This window comes from Hippoglossus hippoglossus, chromosome 16 (assembly GCF_009819705.1).
Source record: "Hippoglossus hippoglossus isolate fHipHip1 chromosome 16, fHipHip1.pri, whole genome shotgun sequence".
NCBI classification, from domain to species: domain Eukaryota; kingdom Metazoa; phylum Chordata; class Actinopteri; order Pleuronectiformes; family Pleuronectidae; genus Hippoglossus; species Hippoglossus hippoglossus.
The window spans coordinates 25,279,769-25,302,248 of NC_047166.1; the positions used below are offsets into that span (position 1 = coordinate 25,279,769).

Genomic DNA, 22,480 nt, shown 5'->3' on the forward strand with positions numbered 1-22,480 from the left:
AATCCCTGTACAAATGTTAAATTCATAAAAGGCCACAGGAAGCGGCTGAGCTAGAGGACTTAAGCATTTCCGACGGTACCTGAATGCACCTAGTTGAAAGATATCAGCAGACATTTAAGCTTAAAACACAGTGTAAATGACCTTGTTTCCAGTCGAATATAAATGTCGGGCCTGCTGCTTCACATGAACGCGCCTCTAGTCTCACTGTGTAGCGTTGCCCCGGGGCCTGTGTGCGCGCGCGTCTGTGTGGGTTATCGTTCATCATTTGCAAACTGATTCGTTCGGTTCAGCGTTCACAAAGAACATGAACAACACTGTCAATAACCGTCTCTGAACACTCGTAAACTCGATGGGGCTCTTCAATTTCTTTCGCTCTCTCCATACTCTCTGAATCTCCTCCCTCCTCTCCTGATACACAAATACGCATGCGTGCAGGAGAGTTCTCTGAATGGGCGGGGAGTGCGCAGTCTGCTGTGGGAGGGGCATGAGAAGAGAGAAGCGAAACTCAATGAGAATTTCATGCTGACGGCTTAAAACATTCAAGTGACAATTTATACTCGATGTTCGCGATATAGCCTTTTATACATCTCACGAGGAACAAGCCGCAGACATCGAGTATATTTGATATATCGCCCACCCCTTCTCTAAATCAATGTTGTTTATACAGCAGCAGATCACAACATATAGTATCTCAAGGCACTTTACATAGTAAGTTTAAAATCATACAATATTATGAAGAAACAACAATGAGCAGCAGAGGAGAGACAAAAATCCCTTTGAACATGAAGAAAATAAGCAGATGTTGGTGAAGATAAGAAACAAACAACATCAGCATGTTAGTGTTGTCAGTGTGGATGTGTGCTAGTGTTAGCATTTGGCTCAAAACTCAGCCAACTCATTGAGCAACTAGTGGGATTGGACTGGAGTTGATTTGATGCCTTGAGGAACATGTTCGTCTAATTTTTCTATCTAGTAAAAATAAATTTCTAAAATTTCTAAACACAAGCTACCGCACAGGAAGTTCCTTAATAAAAATTATAATATAAATAATTTGATAATCTGTAAACAAGACTACGAATGTAGGCATTCAGTTTTGTTCTTCACAGTTTATGTTTATAGACAGGTTTTGGACAGCATTACGTTCTACTAAGGTCTAATAGCCAGCTCCAACACAGTCACTCTTAGGTTTGAGATGTTTTAAAAAAGTTGTACTCTTCTGGACATAGTCTATAGTATGATCCAGATGTATCATGATTCCGCCAGATGTGACGATGAAAAAGGTTAAGGTTGATAATGACAGAGCCATGGTCAGTCTGCTGGTGGAATGGATCTCTGCTGGGCTGAGAGGAAGCATTGCCGGCATTAGAGCACTTTCGGATGTTAGATGAGTCATACACCATGCACCAGGTGCAGTACGTGCATGTACGTGCACGCACACACAAAAACACACAACTCCGCTCTCTCCTGACAATCAGTCACTCTGATTGCATTATTAACTGCTGGGTAGGAGAGGGGATCCCACTATTTCAGGGCTTTCACAGCTCTTGGTGATGGAGAAATGATGGGATTGGAGGGTTGTGTGGATGTTAAAAGTGATGGAGGAAGGAATAGAGGGAAATGCATGTGGAGAGGAGGGAGACTTATGGATAGAAGAGCAGACGGGTACATGGCTTAACATGTCAGCAACTCACTCCCTTACCTCTTAGTCGAAGCATTCTTTTATAAACTTGCTTTACAGGTTGTAGTCTGGAATTCAAATTTGTAGCTAGCCAGATAAAACATTAACTTATTTAATGTTTGTTTGTAAGCCAAACTATAAAATGACTTGGCGGTTATCTGGTAAATATGCGTCTCTTCATTTGCCAAAGATATTTCTTGAGGAATAAAAAGCCAAACTGCGTTGTTTTTATACTCAAAGAGTTAGCAAGGATAGTGTGGATTTGGTCTGTAGCCAACAATCTTGTGTTAACTTCCTGCACATGTGCATCATTGGAAGGGGAATAACCTTGTTCACTCTCTTCTATTTTTGTCCATGTCACCCTAATGAATATTTCCTGGCTGCATGTGTGCTGTAATGCCAGTGACAAAAAAATCGCTATAAAGTGATTTGCAACACAACCAAATAAACGATAGAGCTTAACGGTTGAAATTGTGGCTGTATTTCATGCGAAAGGATTCTGACACCAGGGAGTGCATCAAAGGGAAGAAAATGACAAACTTAATGAAGATTTAAGAGTTTTACACTTAGTATATTTAAGTATACTTTATTTTTCTCATTGATGCTATGTTAAATTTAAATATTTTAGTTAGGCCTATAAAAGCTGTATCGTCAACTGTCTGTTCTTTAAAAAACAACAACTATAGACTTTTTTTTGACTGTCTAGGCAGCGGCACTGTTTTTAAGAATCTATTTAGCACCAGTATCGGGGAGGAAACTAACAATACCAACCCTGCTTAATTCAGTTGTACTTAAAATATGTTGTATTTATGTTTTAATCACTGAAATTAGAATATTTGAACAGTCATAGTCAGTCTATAAAACTATAACATTTGCTCACTCTAGCCCAGCAGCTAAAACAGGACTGAGAGCCGTCGGCTGGCTCAATTTAAATGTTATCCTCAGCGCTTCTGTCAGGCGTTATTCATTATCACGAAATAAATAGAAAACTACATAATGGACCCATTAGACCTCTCTCAGACAGTTCTTGCCGCATCACTACCTTAGCTTCAGCATTTCTAAGTTCTCCTTGTGCTTTGCTTGTTCTTTGGTGCTTTGCTGTGTTTGTGTTGGAAAATCAGAAGAAGGGCTGTCGAAGCCTGAAGCAGGGGTTGAGAACCTGGCCAAAGGAGGAATGAGAGCTTTAAAGTCAGACAGCAGACAAGTCTAAATTTAGACCTGCAAATGATCAGCAAGGATGTGGTTGCACACTATACACATGCCATTAGTGTAGTAACGACAAAGTCACCATGGCAACTGTCATGCTAAAGCTGGGCCTCGTCCTTCATTAGAAAATGAGGAGCGATAGCTGTTCTGATAGGGTATTATGGATGATTAAACCCAACACTGGAGTTTTACTTCCAGTTTGATGACGACAGAGTTGGATCATTATGTTGATTATGGTTTCTGTTCCTCTCTTTTCCAGTCATTTAATTTATTCCACTGCTTTTTCATATTTTGAACAAAAGCCATTTCTACACATAACTACGCATCAGCCAATGAACTGTGAATGGAGACACGTATCTGTTTAATAATCTAACCAGGAAGCCATGTTTTGAGATTGCATCTTATTTCCTTGGATGACCTTTTGCTGTAGTCCTCATAGATTTGTTCTCACGTTCCACAGATAATGTTCTTACCAAGATGTCAGCAGACTCTTTAATGGAGCTATTAGTCTTTAGCCTTCCAGCTGACTGCCCTTGTTGGTTCTGTGAACGTCCTCTCCCGTTTAACAAGGTGACCATTAGCTTGATGTCAGTCATTCTCAAGATGGTTGCCACGGCCCTCCTCTACCCTTCTCCTTGAAAGGAAGGACTCTAATAGGAATAAACTTAATTATTCATCCCTATTTCTGGATGAATAATGGGTATTATTGATCTGGGGGATAAGACGATAGGGTCCACCTGTCATTAGTGGCTATAATCCTGATTGCGATTACCATGTCTCTGTCTTTCTCTCCACCCCTTGTGCTGCTGTCAATGTGTCAATAACAGGTCTTTATCAGTCGGTAGCATTTGCATGTCCCCTGTCCTCTGCCACTTAATCGAGTTAGGGATAGCTCCTCTTACAGTACGATCAATGGCTACATCTGAGATTTGGTGGAGTCATTTTAGCAGTGCCTTGATGCTTCTCTGACATAAGGAGCTTGTTGTGCTGCTAATTTTCCTAGCTTAAGATAAGGTGTAGATAATCAGTTTAGCTTAAAGAATAAACTTGAATCATTCACGTTATCGCACAACATTTGGTGCCAGGATCGGCCCCAAAACCTGGCTTTGTCAATGTTTACCTCGTTTTGTATTACGTCATTGAACACCAGATATTTTTATCCATATTGATTGGCTGAGCTCCTGACATAAAAGCTGCCAGAGTAGCTATTGGATAGGGAGCAAACCACTGTCATATGTGAGGTAAAGCTTTAAAATAAATATTTGTAAAACAAAAAAAATAGAAGGTACTACAATATAAACCGATTATAAGAGAATGCTCAACTTAAAAAAAAAAAGATAACAACAATGTTTGAGCAGCTGTATTGTCCTGGAAACCTGTCCTTTAGGTTGGCCTTGTGCTGAGCAACAGAGGAGCTATAAAGCTAAAAATAAGTCGGTCATGGATGAGATGGTAGCAAATAGCACCTTGGGAGAATCGATGCCCTGTGCTGAAGCTGCCTGGATGAAAGGCTGTAGGAACCCTACTGATTAGGAACTCTTCATCTTCCCCACCAAACTAGATTTGTCCTTTTAAGACTTTCGGTCTTAAAATGCTAGCCATGTACATAATATAACGACATAATGACACACATGATGAACAGGAGGTTGTAAATACTTGGAATGGATGGAAAGATTGATGATCAGTTATGACACACCACAGTCATTTCTAATGTATAATATGACGTTGTTATCTGGCTTTTTATGGTCATGTTGTAAATAAATGGTGAGTGTGTTTCCCTGCAGTTTTCTCACTGTGGGTCTGGTCTCTGTGACACCGGACAGTATTTATCAGGCTGACATGCTGCTGTTGTCTGAATGAACGGTGCAAATCCATCTACAGAGCCAATGAGATGACAACTGCCATGAGAGGGAATATTGTAGATACACAACTTCCTTATCAGTGGGTTTGTGCTTCTACTTCACCACGTTAGGACACAGCGGTGGAAGATAACAAAGTTTATTATGTTTTTTGCTACACTATCCTGATTTATGACTATATTCACTTGATCTGACTATATAGCTAAAGTCCAAATAAACAGCACCTGGTTACTCAGCTCTTCAATATTGTATGTTATCCGGGTTGTTTCTCTTGCATACATGCAGTCATGTGTTTAAAATCTCAACATGTCAGATAATCTCTCACATCTTTATCAACAGTCACCTTAGCATTTAGTTGCTTTGTTGGGTTTGGATCTGGAGCTTTGTTGGACTTAACACACTAATAACCAAATTGTATTTACATTGATTAGAAAACCTCCATTATTCTAGTTTCTATCAAAGGCAGTATTGAGTTTTGATATTATACTGATACCAAAATGATAGTACAGCAAAAAAAACCTAAAGCATCAGAAAAATGTATTGAATAATAGTCGAAAGCAGATGGAAGAGAGGGATCATGTTCTTGTCAGTTGTCATCTATGACCTAATATGATGAAGGGTTGATGAATGTCAGAGAGCAGTGGCAAAGTTTTGTATTTGGTGAAACTCTGACCTCCTCACAGCATTGTCAAGGTTCCCACTTGACAACGCAAAACAGTTGAACGATTAGCAGCCGTGGAAAATACATGGATTTCACACATTCTCCGAGATGAGACTGCGCCACTAGGCCAGGGGTCACCAACTGGCGGACTTCGGTCCAAATCCGGACCGTGAGAGGTTTCCATCCGGGCCGCGACTCTTCACTCCAAAAAATTTTGAACAATACATTGGCGGCCTAGTTTGACTTTTAAGAGACTTTTTTCAGGCATAATGACGCCAGCCCAGTGGACACGCGGATGAAGGTGAAATATGGCGTTATCAAAAGTTAGGAAAGTTGATGTTGAAAACCGAGGAGAGTGGACAGTCAAGTACAGTATGTGTTTGTTCTTCCTGCAGTGAGCTCAACAAGACCAGTGTGTCTCATTTGCTCTGAGTATGTTGCGGTTGTCAAAAGCGGTAATTTAAAACACCATTATTAAACCAAACACAGACACTTTGAAGACTCCTACCCGCAGCAGTCCGAGGTAAGGACGCGGAAAATAAATGAGCTCAATGCCCAGTATGAGCGATCTACACAGGTCCTCTCTCATTCCCTCTCCGCACAACAGCGGACATACGAGTGTTCGCTGAGAATACAGTGGATTTTGAACATAAAAAGCCCTTTACAGATGGGAGCATCGTTAAAGAGTGCATGAATGCTGTGTCCGAAACACTTCTGGATGGAAAAGAAAGACGTGAACTGACAGAAAAAATGAAACAAATCCCCCCTCTCAGCCACAACAGCCACAGGACGCACAGAAATATTAGGAGAGGATGTTCAGTCACAGCTCACTGCTGCTATTAAAAGTGCCCCTTGCATAGCTTTAGCAGTTGATGAATCAACTGATATTAGTGACAATGCTCAGCTTTTGGTATATGTCAGATTTTGGCACGCAGAGAGGAAAGATTTCTGTGAGGACATTTTAGGCATCACAGCACTTACAACACACACCAGAGGGGAAGACATATACTTAGCTATAAAAGAAATGTTAACACAGAGAGGTATTAGTATGAAAGATGTTGTGTCCATCACCACCGATGGAGCTCCCTCCATGATAGGTAAAGAAAAAGGAGCAGTAACTCGAATGAGAGAGGACAACCCAGACCTCTCCTCCTATCACTGCATTATCCACCAGTCCGTTCTGTGCTCTACTCTTTCAGAAGAGTATGCAGAGGTTTTGAATACTGTAATGAAACTTATCAACTTTCTCAGGGCATCGTCATCACATAAACATCGCCTCCTTCGAGAATTCCTGACGGAAGTTGATGCAAATTCAAATGACTTACTGTTGCACTGCAATGTTAGATGGTTGAGCAAAGGCAGAGTTCTAGCATGCGTTTGGGCCATTAGAAATGAAATAAAAATGTTCCTTGAACAACAGAAGAATCATAAGGCCAGACAGTTTGCTCAGTTTTTGGCCATATTTTATGGCCTTCTTAGTTGACATAACCTCACACCTAAAAGACCTCAACTTAAAACTGCAGGGCAAGATCAACTGTGTGTGATTTGGTAGCAGCTGTCCAGTCTTTCCAGCGGAAGTTGGAGATTCTTAAAGTGGATCTCCAAGTGAACTTTACACATTTTCCAGCAATGAAGCAAATTCAGGGTTAGAGAGATATTTCTTCTCATGTTGAGTTCATTACAAAAACTGATTGGAAACTTCAGTGATCGTTTTGATGACTTTAGTCTGGGAGAACAGGTCCTCCATTTCATTCAGAATCCCTTTGTGGTCAAAAATGTGACCTCGTTTTCACAGGAGGCTAAAACTACCTTCAAGTGGGTAGATATGGCATCTCTACAGATGGAACTTGTTGATCTGCAAGCAAATGTAGTACTGAAAGAGCAGTGTGGAGTTAGTGATGCTGCTAGCTTCTGGCTACAGACTGTACCTGAGAAAGTTTTCCCTGGTCTCACTAAAGTGGCAGTACACACCTTGACGATGTTTGGCTCCACATACAGTTGCGAATCAGCATTCTCAACACTTAACGTTATTAATACCAAATACCGTTCAAGAATGACTAATGAACATTTACATGCCTGTTTGAGAATGGCACTGACCCCATTCCTCCCAAGGTTCAAAATACCAGAAGAGAAAGCTAAAGCCAATTTCCAAAAGTGGTTGTTGAGCTCAGTTCAACCTAAAGCACTTTATATGTTTGTCTTTGAGGATGTTACATCTTTATGGTTAAAAGGAATGTAGGCCTATGCAAATTCCACGACAAAATGTTTATTGCACTTTGTTTCATGTTTGTCCAGCATGGGCATTGTATCTTTGCCAGTTTGTGTTTGATTTTGTATTGTTACAAAAGCAACCTTGTGCTTTAAAAATGTTAATTCTAATAATAGGTCTCTAATTATCCAGACCCCAGAAGGGGAGGAGGGTTGATGTCTTGACCTCTTGCAATTTTAGTTGAAGACCCCTGCACTAGACTGCCAATCGAATTTCCCACAAAACTGATAACTTTGCCATCTTTGCCCGTTACCTTCAGGACTCATGTTAACGTTCAGATTGTAGCATATGGACAGCAGTATTCTGAATAGGCTGCCCTGGGTAATGTTATGTAAATGATGTGAACAAAGCCCCAAGTCATTTCACATGGTAGCACATGCAGGTTGGATGACATCACAACTTGAGTGACCGAAATTCCATACCATTATGCAACTTAGATTATCCTTAAAAATAAATATTAGTCACTGGCTGCTGACTGTGGGAGCTTTTATTAGGTTTAGAGATTAGTGTTCTTCCAAACTTTGTTTAAACCGTCAAATAATGGTAAATTAGTTGCAATGTTTAGTTAAGTTGTAAATGTGTATTGGGCCTTGTAAGAGTTGGTTAATAATGAATGGGAACCCAGGGTCAATACTGAGACAAACTTTATGTTAGTCAAACACAGGCCAAATACAATGTAGCATTGTGTAGCTAATGCAATGTTTCATTCAACTAAAATAAACCCTAACATGATAATGGTATGATGATGAAATGATGATTACATTCAGCCTAGTGTTTGAACATTTACTTGCATGTCCCTTACCCCTTCAGAGCAAGCCAAAGTTATCATTCCCCCACCCAACAATGTTTATCTACCATTAACAAGCAAGCAAAACTGAGAAGATGGAGAAGATACTGATGAAGATGTCAGAGACCTTTTTAATGATGACAGCCAACAACTTTTCGATATGTTGTAAACAAAAATATTTGATCCCTGCAGTGGAATGAATACGGTAACATCCTGCCTCTGCCTACCACACCAACCCTCACCTGAATGCTCCGTAGATGTGTGTGTTGTTTTGAATGCGTCTGAGTTGAAAATATTCTGCTGACTTGTTAATGTGTGGAGCTCATTGCTGAAAAAGGCTTTAGTTTCACTGCAGATTTCCCCCCTGGTAATCTGTCTTGCACCTCTTCTATGGCCCACCCCCGCAGTTTGTGAACCACTGTATTAGCCCAGTTAAAAACACAACTTAATATTACTAGTAAAGGGGCTAGACTATGGTGTGAAAAACTGATAAGAGTCAATGGCAGTTAATAATACCTGTAAACTCTACTGTAACTCTGAATAATACTTTACAGGTTTGTAAAGTTCGGTCAAGATTTGTCCGTTGGCAAAATTGTAGGCTCCTGTCTGCTAGTCATGTTCTGAATATTTAGGTTTTTGTGTTCAGGTTGCAATAGTATATATAATGTATAGTAGGGTTTCGGGATATAAATAAATAATAATGCTAAACTTAATTAGCATGGCACTTGCCAAGGTTAGAGCACAAAGGGCTTTCCAAAAGAAACTAAATACAATGCAATGCTTGTATACTATAAAGAATAAGTATAGTAACAATATTTAAACAGCATTATATCAGGGCAATATATAAAAAAAAACACATTAAGAGCAGATTATAGTATAAATAGTGACATGAAAACATCATCAGTTAAGGCCAGTATGGTGAAACCTCCAATCACTTGAGTGGATAAGAGTTAATGAAGACACTGCAACTATAAAATAGATGATTTTAAAAATAAGTTATAGCCTTAGACTGCACATAAACATGTTGGTGTATGGTTTGATCCTTGTCTGTAAGAGAAGTTAGATCAACACTGAAAATGGAAACTAGAAGAGCTCTGGAAAAGCCATTCACCCATCCACCCATCAATTATCTAGAGAGAGACAAACATTCACACTCACGTTCACATCTATGGTCAAATGAACCTAATCTCTGAAGTCCCAGGAGAAAACCCACACAGATACAGGGAGAACATGCACACTCCACACACAGAAAGACCCCGGCTGTCCACTGCACCACTTTGCCACCTGTCCTGAAAAATCTCTAGGAAAGCGGTAGTCCTGACTGCAGAGTGGTTCTTGTTGCTTAAGAAATATGATGTCACATTTCTAAACCTTACAAGTTTGAGTTCATGAGGTTTGTCCGTGTACTCACTGCCTTTGCTGTGCAACCTCCGTTTAACTTTATCTCAACTTTGATCGAATGATTTAATTAAATGTAGGCTGATGAACAAGCAGTGAGAATCTGAAGGTATCAAATAGCATTCTGAAATATAAAGGATGCTTTGTAATTTGATTTGCTTCTAGAAAATGATCGCGTTAACATTTAATCAAGCCAGACAATTGAATCAGCTCAACAAACTACCGTTATTGTGTATCTCCACTTTGACCCTTCAAGGAGACGTGTCTGTGAACCAGGTAAAAATAGATTTCTGGATTTACAGTTCAGGCATCATGTTTTTGTGTTGTCCATTCAAATTTGGTACAAATGTTCAGCTGGACTTGAGGATGAACTGAGTAGATTTGGTGGTCAAAGTTCACTATGACCTCTTAACACGTGTTTTTTCGCCATAACCCATGAATCCATATGCTAGTTATGACAAAACTTCAGACAAATGTCTTGCCTTGTCTTACAGTCCTTAAAAGTCAGATCTTAAAGTCCTGCTACTTTATATCCAAAAGTCAAATTAATTCAATGTCATAACTCAGTAACAGAAGGGGAGATTGTAACCATATTTCACATTTGTTTGGATCTTTGTTGTCAACCTTGAAACTCTGGTGATTGTAGGCTATAGATCTTCTGTGCTGCTGGGTTGAAGAAGCCTGTGAGGAATCCACATTATTGAATATGTAGCTTCTTAGCAGCAACATTCACATTTGAAGCATCCTCAACTACAACTTTGTATCCAGCTTTATTGTCCGAGCAGATGTACCCACATTTTGAATTGTGTTTCGTTTCCCTCAATGAATAAACTACAATAGGCAGTTGCAGCAGAACAAGAATGTGAGTGTGTGAAACAGTATTTCTAATTATTATACATACTATCATATTATGTCAGTGGTTAATAATAGGTAAAGAAAATCTAACAAATCACCTTTGGTTCTTACTACACTTTAACCCAACGACATCTACAACCACTTACTAGCCAAGAGTATCCCAGAAACACTCCACCGGCCCTGTTCCTCTCTGCAGTGCTCACCTGCTCACTGCAAGTCAAACTAGTGTATCCTATCAACCTCACTCAGCCCAGCACGGCCTCCACATCCAATCCATACTGCACAATGCATTCCTACTCTGCCTTGTTCATTGTGGGCCAAACAAAGTGGCGCACATTGCTGAGTCAGGGAGACTGTGTACCAGCAGCGTGACCGACCTCAGCTCTGATTAGTTTGTTCCCCCAGAGGGTATGGAGTCCAACCCCAGTGTAGCCTACAATCTAGGGCCCTGGGTTATAGCACTTAGCAACCTCCCAATCCAGCTTTTGTCCAACCCTTTAATGTCTAGTCTTAATAGACCAACCTACATCATTAAAGGGACAGGAAGGAATGTGCAAAATAACCCAACATGACAGGACTGTTGATCTGCAAGAATGACTGCAATTATTTTGTCAGCTGCTTTTGAAGATCAGGAAATCTTTAAAATTTGCGGATCACAGACAAAGTTCAATTTCCAAAATTAAAACTACTTTCATATTACACTTCAAACATACTCCTTCCCTCACTTGTGAGATTAGCAGTGGCGGATGGTGCTCCAAGCAAGTGACCAGCTTTACAAGACATCTCAGCTCCAAGAGCTAATGAGCTGTGCTCTGGAGCCAAACCAAGTGACACAGCAGTGTTACTGTCACTGCACTTACATGCTGATTAGTCTTTTTACCAGCTGTTTCTGCTGGATCTCTGCCATCATAGCCAGCTTCTTACCATGTCACTTTATTTTTAGTACGCTGTGCTCAATATGGTGTGTTCTTGTTATTCCTCTCTCTTTGGTCTTGCTTGGAAGGAGATGTTGGTGTTTGCCTGAAACCAATATGAGTCTAACCAATCTAAATAACCAGAATATTGAATAATCTACAATTACTCTATTATAGATTTTAGAAGTATGGACAAACATTATGCTGGTGTTGTTGTAAAATGAGTCCACAGCCACCATGTCCCAGGGCTTCCTGCAGGGATTTGGTGAGGTTAAATGCACCACTGCCTCATATCAAGCCTTGTTTTTCCCTTGACTGACATGAAACATGTTTTATTTACTTCTTAAAGCCTTTCAGTCTGTGTTGCTGGTGAACTGCACATGATTAAAAGTGTTTAATAGATAGATGTCAAGCCCATCTCATTCCCTAACGTGGCAACATTTTACCACAAATCATACATTCCTCTTGCACACAGCCCTGGCCAAATGACACACTTAGAGTATTTGCTCTAATTGACGAGATTTACTCGCCTGTCTGAGCTACAGATTCTGGGGATGATGAGGATATGAGCATGTCACAGCTAAATGTATTTATTGTGAAAATATTCACATGTTGCCAACAGCTTCTGAGTTTCTGTGTGTTTTCTGCAGCTTCACACATGATCCAGATCATGTCACTAGTGTCTGCCTCACCCACAAGTTACTAATATTCCAGCTCGTCTGTGCTGGTTCCCTTTATTCAACTACCTGTCTGTGACCCTGCATGCGTGTGTGTATGTCTATGTGTGTGTCTCACTTTGTCTGTCTGTTCTCCTAGAAACAATCTGTCATGTTCAGAATTAAGACATACACACACATGCTTGCACATGCACGCACGCGCACACACACACACACACACCCACAGGCAGTCCCATGACTGCTGCACTAACACACACAGTGCCATTATCCTGTCCTAATTATACACAGCTCAGAGTCAGCCCTGCCTGTCTGGTTCTCAGGGGTTCTCTCCCCTGAGCTCATTTTCTTTCCACGTTTACAATGTTTCTCACACACGCAGGCGCTTTCTAACATGGTTATCATCCTTATTTGGAAGGTAGATCTCCCACTAGGCATGTTAGATGCTTAACTAGTTCAGACACATGGAGCACATCTCTGTTGTATAGACTGTAACTGGTGGAGACAAGCAGAAGCACCTGTGTCACACTGCAGACGGCTGCAGCTGAGCACAGGGTGTAGCCACAAGAGCAGGGAATCTGCATGAAAGCTCTGCTAACATGATAGCACTGCTTGTTTGTACCTTTAGTTCAGGACTAGGAGCTTTCAGAGTGAATTAAATGACTGTTAATAACAAAAAAGTAACCAACTACAATTTAGGCTATCAGGTGCTTCAGGTGTTGATTAAGCTTGATCCAGCTCTGCACATGAGGCTTGTTGCCTTTTTCTGTTTCGTATCATCTTAATCTGAATATCTGTGGGCTCAGAACTGTCAAATAAATTACAGAATACTGAAAGACTGAGGCTGAACTTCTCGCACTCTACCGCAGTGCACTGTTAAGCCAGCGTAGCCGCATCCATGAGTATGTGAGCATCCACTAAGGTTTGCAAGATGAGAATGTTGTCATGAGGCTCACATCCCTGTACCCATCAATTTGTTGTGTCTGTGCGGACACTGGTAACAACTGTGCATGCACTCCACTAGCAAAAAACAAAACAAAAGTAGAAGCCAGATTGGAAGAGAAGCTGTAGGCTGAGTTTTTTACGCCCTCATCTACAATTTATGTTTAAAGGAAAACAAAGACAATAGCCGACAACAATGTTAGATGTTCTTCCGATTTACATAGTGTTTGGAACACGTCCTCTAAGAGGAGCCCAAGTGGAGTATAATACAAATAAATATACATTTGTGGAGTCTACAGCTGTTTTGTCTGCAAAGGGGAATAACAGAGGTCTTAGTTATTACTAGGTGTGTTACCATTCTGAAACCACAGACTGAACATGTAATTTGCACGTCTACAATCTCATGTTGCGATACCAAACAGAGGTTATCGCAAATATAATATACTGTCATAACATCCAGGACCAGTTTCTGAACAATGCATCTGGCAGCTGCTTGCCTCTTAGCCTTGGAAGTAGCATTTGGTTACTACAATAGATTGTAAGCTGCTTATATATTGTAGATAAACAGACTGTTAGATCTATTCCTGATACCTTTCCTCAGGTGTTTTTGGTTTTGGAAAGACTGATGGAAGACAAGGCACTCCCTCTAATGCAAAGTGTAATTTGAATACAGCACATTGTACATCACTGCGGCATGTAGAGAAATCCAAAGCTTCTCAGACCTGCTGCTGCTCGGTGCAGAGGGAGCGATTTAGCAAATGGTCGCTTGGAATGTGGGGAAATTATCTGGGACTTTTATATGATTTTGTGATATTTCTTTAGACTAAATGATTCTGATAATATCAATGAAAAATAAATTGAAAGATCATCAAATAACAAAAATGTATAATATGATTTTCAATCATTGCTATGGCCCTAGACATTGTTCTAGGGCCTGCTAGTGACATCCATGTCTCTTCATATTTCTGCCAGCAACATCACATTCCATGAGAATCTACGTATTTCCAGTCAACAGCTGACACCTTCAATTTGCGTAACACCCCAAATCCAACATGCAAAAAAACAAGCCACAGTGAAACCTTTCAAGTGATAATTGCACAGCTCAGTTCGTCAGATTGTCTTTTCTCCGACTCTCGTCCTCTGTGTCACTTCTTCACGTCTTCTCTTTGCAGCTTGAAAGAAGTCCCATGAACTGAAACAGGATGTGTGATTTCTGTGTCCTCTCTCTTCTTTTGTGGTCCAGGTGGAATCGCGGGACACGCTGAACAGCATTGCGCTCAAGTTCGACACCACACCCAATGAGCTGGTTCAGCTGAACAAGCTTTTCTCCAGAGCAGTGGTGCCTGGCCAGGTGTGAGCCGCCGTGCACGCCTTCACTGATAGATTCAGCTTCATCACTTCATCACTGACCTACCTCATTAACTACTTCAACCCACTAACTGCTCGATAGACACCTGTCATTCTCACTGGTTTACCTTGATCCCACAATTACTAATTTTCAAAGTGTTAGAATGTATGATTTTTTTTTTTAATAGAAGGTTTTTAGGGAAAATGACAAGCTGCATGTGTGTGTCCTTTCTCACAGACTTGCTGACTCAATTACCACATCCCTACGATCTCTATCTCCTCTTGATAGCCTGCTAATTACAGTGTTGCTTGTCCCATTAGAACTACCTATTTTGTTTCTAAAAAGGTATAATAATATGTGCGATCCTTAAATCCTTCCAAAGATGCTTTATTTCCAACACAATGACACAAGCTACCCATCTTAAGACCGCTTAACACTCAGCCATCTTCCCTGGCTCAAGCTCTGCGTCATGTTTCTTATTTCTTCAGCAATACACCCAAATCCTAAACCCAGTTTTTTTTTTTAATTGGGAGAAAGTAACAAACATCCAAAATGATATTTTGTCACTCTATTTCCTGGCATTGAAATAAAATCCAGACGAATTTGAGAAGAGCCACATGCGCCAAACCCGCTGGCTTCCCTCATCTCGGCTCTCTGCAAACAATGCTGAGTTGAACTGCGTCCAAACAGTAGGGTGTAGAGAGCCCTCACTGAACCATCGTCTCTGCTCTCACTACATGAGGCAGAAGTTAAGCTGCTATAAAAAATACATATATATATAATATTTCGTCTCCTAACGTCTTGTACAGCCCAAAAATTGTAATCTACTATTAGGTAGTTGTTAATGTCACTTCACATTTTAATGATTTTTAAATACCTCCCATGTTTTTATTGCACTGACATTAACACGTTCTAGTCCCCTTTAAAAGATTAGCCTACCATTATGGAAATTATGCTAGCTATGCTATACTTGGGGAAGAACTACTCAGACCCTTTACTAAGTAACAGAACCAACACCACAATGTAAAATACTATATTTATAAGTAAAAGTCCAGCTTTCAAAGTAATTGAATCAGGGTTTTTTTTCTTTGTGACCTATAAGTACAATATCTCAGTAAATATGCTTTCTTTCCAAGATCGTCACCACTCTCATGTCTGCACTCTGCATATGAAACTAGAATGGCCCTCAGTAAAGCACATATCCCCGCCCAACAGTTCAATCAAGCTGCACCAGATTTCTCACACTCATAGACATCAGTCCCCTAAATATGGCAAATTTCTTTCATGAACTTTTACCTGGAAGAACTGTGAAGATGTTGAAATATGCCCTTTCTCGCAATTTTAAAGAAAATTTAAGAAAAAAAAAACTGTAACCCTAATCTGGATCTGTGACAAAATGTGTATACTCCACCAACTTTCATGGAAATCTGTTGGGTTGTTTTTGTGTAATCGTCCTTTTTTTCCCCTTTAACTCAAATTATCCATCACACCGATACAAACATTATCACATCAATATAGAAATAGAACCAGTCAGCTAATTAATTGATTAGTTGTATCGAACAGGAAATGAACTACATAAAAAAAAAACTATGAAACACATGATTGATACTTTTCTTAAATGAGTAAAATCTTACTTAATAGCTGCGCATTCATTCATTCATTCAGCTTGTCATTCATTGAGCAAATCATCAACAGATTAATCTGAATGAAAATAGTTTCAGCCATTAATGGAAATGCATTTAGTGTCAGCATTGAAATGTAATGTTGCTCTGACTAGATTTACTGTGTTCTAACTCAATGAAAACCATCAGATACCATGTTCATCACATCGCTGTTTATTCTAACACATTAACCTGCCATCATGACTGTGACTTTCCTTCTGTTTATCCTTTACGTGTGTGTGTGTGTGTGTGTGTGTGTGTGTGTGTGTGTGTGTGTGTGTGTGTGTGTGTGTGTGTGTGTGTGTGTGTGTGTGTGTGTGTGTGTGAGAGAGAAGATTCTCCTTGTGCGTGCAATGTGTGTTTGCACAAAGCCAGTGCCTGTGTAAATACAGACATGGGTTGTGTTTGCAGGTTCTGTACGTTCCTGATCCCGAGTACGTCTCCAGTGTCGGAAGCTCCCCTTCCCTCAGTCCCATCAGTCCCCTGTCTCCTACCTCCTCAGAAGCTGATTTAGAGAAGGTGACGGTATGTTGACAACAGCCTCCGGTGCACAGTCTCACAGACACAGATAATGTTCAAGTAAAGTCACCTAATTGTTGTGCTGTTATGTGGATGCCTATGAAACATGACATTTTTTGCTGTAGCATCAGCAACCTTCTGCAGTATGTTATCATTGAACTAATAAATGAGGAGGGAATGGTGAACATTTTAATTGTTCGTGTAAGGCCAAGCAGTGCAACATCATCAATCACAAAATGTGCTATCATTTCAAAGGTTGTATTTAAAGGATTTATTCAAATGTTATGTATACAGCATGACACATACAGGGTGATGCGTCATGCTGTCAAGGACACAGAAGACAGAAAGAGGTGTAAAACTAGTAAAACCTGCCTTATATTTCCAAGGACAGAACTAGAAGCAATGTTTGTGTATGTTTTTTACACAGGGTCCCTCTGAGGCTGTGAAATCTAGGTTTAGTTTCAGTGACATTATGAGAAGGACATTAAGGGGCCTTCACACCTACCTTGTTTATTCAGGACCTTCTGACTTTTTCCCTTTAGTCCAAACCAAAATAACAGGGGTGGTCTCGTTGAGACAGCATTAAACAGTAGAAGAAGAAATGAAGCGGGAGCAGCTTGCAGGATTTCTTGTAGTCTTCGCATCTAACGATATTTAAAAAAAACAAACAAGTAAGCTCATTTTGCTTGTAGCTACACCATAATGATATTACTCTGGCAACAAAATAACACTGAACCTGTTCATTCATTTTGTCCATTCAAACAGAAAGACTTTCAATTCAAATTCAAAACAACTTTATTTGTCCCTGAAGGGCAATTCTAAAGCACATAGAGCATGTCAAAACACAAGCACCTTACCGCACCTTCCTGTGAATGTGTTATATCAAGAATACCCAAATTGAATTTCATTACATCGTTACATGTTTTAGCCTCTTGAATGTGATATGTCAAGACTGCCTTGAGGGAATTTCTTCAACTTTTGATCAGTTGTCACTTGGATTAATTGATCAGGTCAAATTTACCTTATATAAAAATTAGGTAGACGGAAAACTGCACTGGTTGGCGGAAGTTAGCAAATACAATAGACAAATACAGTCGAAAAATTGACAGCATACTGATGTCAGGACTTATTTACATTGTGGTCCTTGAAGGGTAAATAGTAAGTGTACAAGAAACTTGGGAAATGGATGGATTTATTTATTTATGATATTTTCAAAGAAGAAATCAAATAGCAGCAAAAAGAATAATAAAAATCACATCCAAATTACATCTAGGACGGTGACCTTACGCCTCCAAGTTTTCCCCAAGCCATAATTCGATTTTCTTTTTATAATTGTGGTATTATTATAATTTTTATGCGCATAGTTATTTTTGCATCGCCTGCTCGTTCGAGCTTGAAACATCACTTTGGCAAATAAAATCCTTCAATGGGACATCTAGATGTGAAGATTTTCTCCTTTAAACATTGTAATGAAAAGAGCACAAAATAAGACAATAAGCCCACCTCCTTTAGCAAGTATTTAGCATCGCTTTGCCAAAAACCTGCTTCTGTTTTTCACTGTTCTCACTGGTCCACTGTCTCGAAAAACATCATACATATCTCATGTGAAATTACGATATAACATTTAGAGAAGAAACTGCAGGTGTTAAATAGAAAAATAGCTATTAGCTGCTGACAAGACTTTTGGTTGGATAAATTACTGTAGTTTGTTTATGATGACACATGGCATTGACATATTGTGTTAATGAGGTCATATATTATGAGCACCTCCAGTGACGTATTCAGTGAATGTGCATACTTGTATGATAATAACATATAATTAGGGTAATTACTAGAGTTAAATCTATGCAATATGCTTTTAATTGCTGTGCCATCTTGTTGTTGTGGGTTTATTCCTGCACTGACATGACATGACTTGACATGTTCCCCACATGTCCCTCCCAGATTCTCTAGTGTTGCATGAGAATTGGATACAAGCTGGAGGCTGCATGTTGTTTGTGTCTCACGTGACTTCCAGCCTGGTCCACACTCATCCTGTTCTCACAGCTCTGAGAGCACAAGTATGAGCCATCTCCCTCAGGTGCGGCGTTTCTCTAGCACCTGAATGAGCTGATCATCAAGCACCGCAGTGGTCCCTTAAGAAATATGACTGTTTGCTGGTCGCCATGGAAACGGACGTCTTGTTTTGCCGCCTTTGTGAGAAAATGGATACTGCTGTCTCTCCCTCACCATCACTCTCCTGGCTGCTGCTGCTGCTGCTGCTGCTCCACTTGAGCTTCGACAACCCTTACCACCACAAGCGCGCTCCCCTTTTCGTCGACTCTAATCTCAGTTCGTTAATTTCTCCACGGTTGCCAAAAGAAAGAGCCCCGTTCACTTACCACTTATCTATTTAGGTCATGCCTGCGAGAACAGGAGCATATTCAGCGGCTTTCAACAGGGGAGGATCAGTGAGGGGGGCTGTGACTGCAGAGAAATTAAGCCTTTAAAAGTGATGCCGTGTCTGATATTTAGAGCAACTAATGAAGGGAGTCTGCTCGCTATCCCAAACAAGCAGCCAGGCAGCAATTATTCCAGGCAGAGGAAGTGTGCTTGGAAGGCAGAAGGGAGGGAGCATTACCTCACCCAATGTGTCAACTGTGTGTGTGTGTGTTTGTTTGTGTTTGCATTTGCCTGCCTATGCATGAAAGTGTGTGTCCGTGTCAACTCTGCACATTAGTGTCACTCCTCTCTTCTTTTTGTGTGTAACATGATATTTGTATAGAAGGAGACGGCATCTGGGTGCTGTTTGATTTTTCAACCACAGGAAGGACCTTAATAACTCACTCTGTTAATAACTCACTCTGTTTCCTTTTATTTATTTATTTTCTGCAGAATCCCCAGCATCTTTTAATTACAGGCCTATTTTGGTGCTCGGCACACTCGTCTCTATGAGGATATTATCCAGATAAATGGCTCTGGGAGGTGTAAAGTAATAGCAATGCAAGCAGCAAATAGCTACTATAACCCTGATGAATACGAGTGTTCTAAAGAGGAACTACTCTCCGCTGCTTCTCTTTCAGTTTTGGATATAAAAAGGGTCTGATCTCACGGAGCACCAGATGTTTAAAAAGCCTGTTAGGTGTTAGAATAGCCTGACAAATAATCAAAGCCATTAAATATTAGAGGGTATTACTATTTTTAATTTGCCTCAAAGAATTAAATCCTATGTATTTGTTGAATGTATTTTATGTGAAGCTCTGTTAGCATTCACGCAGATGTAAGCTTGGGTTTTCCATTGAAGAAAGCATTACAAAAAGGACACAATACAGGATGAACCCTAGAAAATGCATAATAAACAGAGAGAGTGTTCCTCTAAAAATCCTTCTGTTTGTTCCTCACAGCAAAACAGATTCTTTCAAGCTGAAGGGTACCTGATAATTCATACAGCCAATGCTCAAGTGAAGGTTTCCAGTGTTGTAGTGACATTTTCTTAGCTGTTTTTTTAGAGTGTTATCATTGAACAGTCAGTTTATCAGTCAGTTTTTCACATTAGAAAATCGTCCTCAGGTGTCTCTCACGTGCTAGAAATTATCATCTTCAGCTGTGTTGTTGACGCCACCTCGAGTAAATTCCCTCCCAGTAGTTAGACATTTTACACAGGAAATGAAGCTGTGTATTGAAGCTATTTTATTTACCGTTTACAAGACAAGGCCACAGGACAATACAGGATGAGGACGGTAAAAGGCCCAAAAATATCTTTAAAATTATGATTATAATAATAATAATTGATTCATTGTTGTATTCTATTTTTGATGTAGATATAAAGGCCTCATTCCAAGGCAATAAGAACAAAATCGTACTTTGATTATACACTAATGAAAGCATAACTATGAACATTATATTTAATTTGTAGTAGCAAAACCCCCGAGTTCATAAAAAACGTTATGCTGCATTTTATTTCTAATGAACCAAGCATTTAATTTGCAAGAAGAAGAATGTATTGTTTCCTCTTTCAAAAGTTACATCGTATATTAGTTGAAATACATTTTTCAAGTGGAGTTTACTTTTTGGAATAGTATAAGGTGTGAAACATAAAACATTTATACATGTGTATAGATTATTAGCCTTAAATTTCCAGTTTCAGAAGCAGGGAGGACATTTGTTAATTTGCAATAAATGTCAAATACATTTTTTAAAGTGTATGAGAATCTCCTATCAAAACATTAGCCATCAATGCACTTGGTATACAACACTCCCAATTCCTCAGTAAGCAAAGTAAAAGTTTTTTTTCTCCTCCTCATCCATTTATGTTGTTCAGTGTTTCTGTGATGGAGCTAAAGGCCAGATAAGGCAGCTCTGAAGTGTTTTCATGCACTCGCTCTGCCTGCTGGCCTGCTGGTATTGGCAGCAAAAAGTAACACATCTTGCAGGCACGGATCATTGGCTGGCTGTCTGACTGTGCATGTGTGCGTGTACATGTGTGTGTGTGAATGCATGAATAGCTAGCTGACTCTCCGGCTGGCGTTCTTGCTGTCGTTGGATTATTTGGCAGCCACTGGTTCACTGGCCTAGTTGCTCTCTGGTCATCTGTGTGGGCAGACGCGTCCTCTTTGTCCTTTGCAGACCTTTCTCGTGCTCATACTGACACACGCACACACACATGCTCTCTCTCTCTCTCTCTCTCTCTCTCTCTCTCTCTCTCTCTCTCTCTCTCTCTCTCTCTCTCTCTCTCTCTCTCTCACACACACACACACACAAATTTACTCACCATGGTGGCACAGCTACTACTGTGACCTATGTCTCATCCTCTTTTGGCACCTCTTTTGGGTCTCTCCATTCTTCCTTACTTACTTTCTTCCACTGGGGTTTGTTCTAAAATAAGCAGTGGAGGAAGTAGATCCATTTGCTATTACATATACATGTGGTGCCACATAGTCACATTTGTGATGATCTCACTCAGATGAACAGGTTTTATCTCCTAAAGTGTTGAACCTACAAAACCTTATTAGATTTTGGTGAGAATCTCATGGGTGGCTCATCAGTGCATCGGCTCTAGTTCTAGGATGTAAATTTGGGTGATACAAACAACAGTACAGATTGTGCTTGAGGACTTGTGGCCTCAGAGGTTTGATGAATCACAACCATTGTGCGCTCCCTCTTGCAGAACGTGACCATGCCCACAAGGTGGAGCTGTGGATTGATTTTCGATGGCACCATGTGTCAATGTCAAGGTCAAACCTGGGTGGCATCTAAAGACTTCCTCCCTGAAGTCTTTATTATGAACACAGAAGCAAATACAACTAATACATCATACATTTTAAAGGAAATGTACCAGAATGTTTGGGGAACTTTTGTGTATTACCTCATATTTACAATATATTTGTCCTTCATCACCTTATTATAGCCATATTTTATATAATATGTAACCACTGCTGCATTGTACTTTTTCCTTCTCTGCATTTAAATGTGTGTGAGGAAAGAAATATTGTTTGGAAAGTAAAAGGATATTGATTTGTGAAGCCCCACCACAGCTGCCACCTTACACCGTTACACAAATCCCTTGTCCCCGGCGCTAGTGTCAGCTTTACTGCTGTAAATTACAGTGATGCTGTCCTCGCCGCACCTTCCAGAACCCTCAGGGACGAGCCTCAGGGTGGCCACATCAGGCCATATTTCCCTCAGCTCCCCTCCCTCTACTTTTCTCAGCTCAGCACTTCTCGGCCTGTA

At 40.2% G+C, this 22,480-nt stretch overlaps 1 protein-coding gene across 1 annotated transcript in view; it reads left to right on the plus strand.

Moving 5' to 3' along the window:
• Positions 1–22,480, plus strand: part of oxr1a (oxidation resistance 1a) — a 159,345-nt gene that overhangs the window by 111,365 nt on the left and 25,500 nt on the right. Inside the window, 2 exon segments of the mRNA XM_034611914.1 lie at positions 14,487–14,594; positions 16,664–16,777. Of these exon segments, the coding sequence (XP_034467805.1) occupies positions 14,487–14,594; positions 16,664–16,777 (222 nt within the window).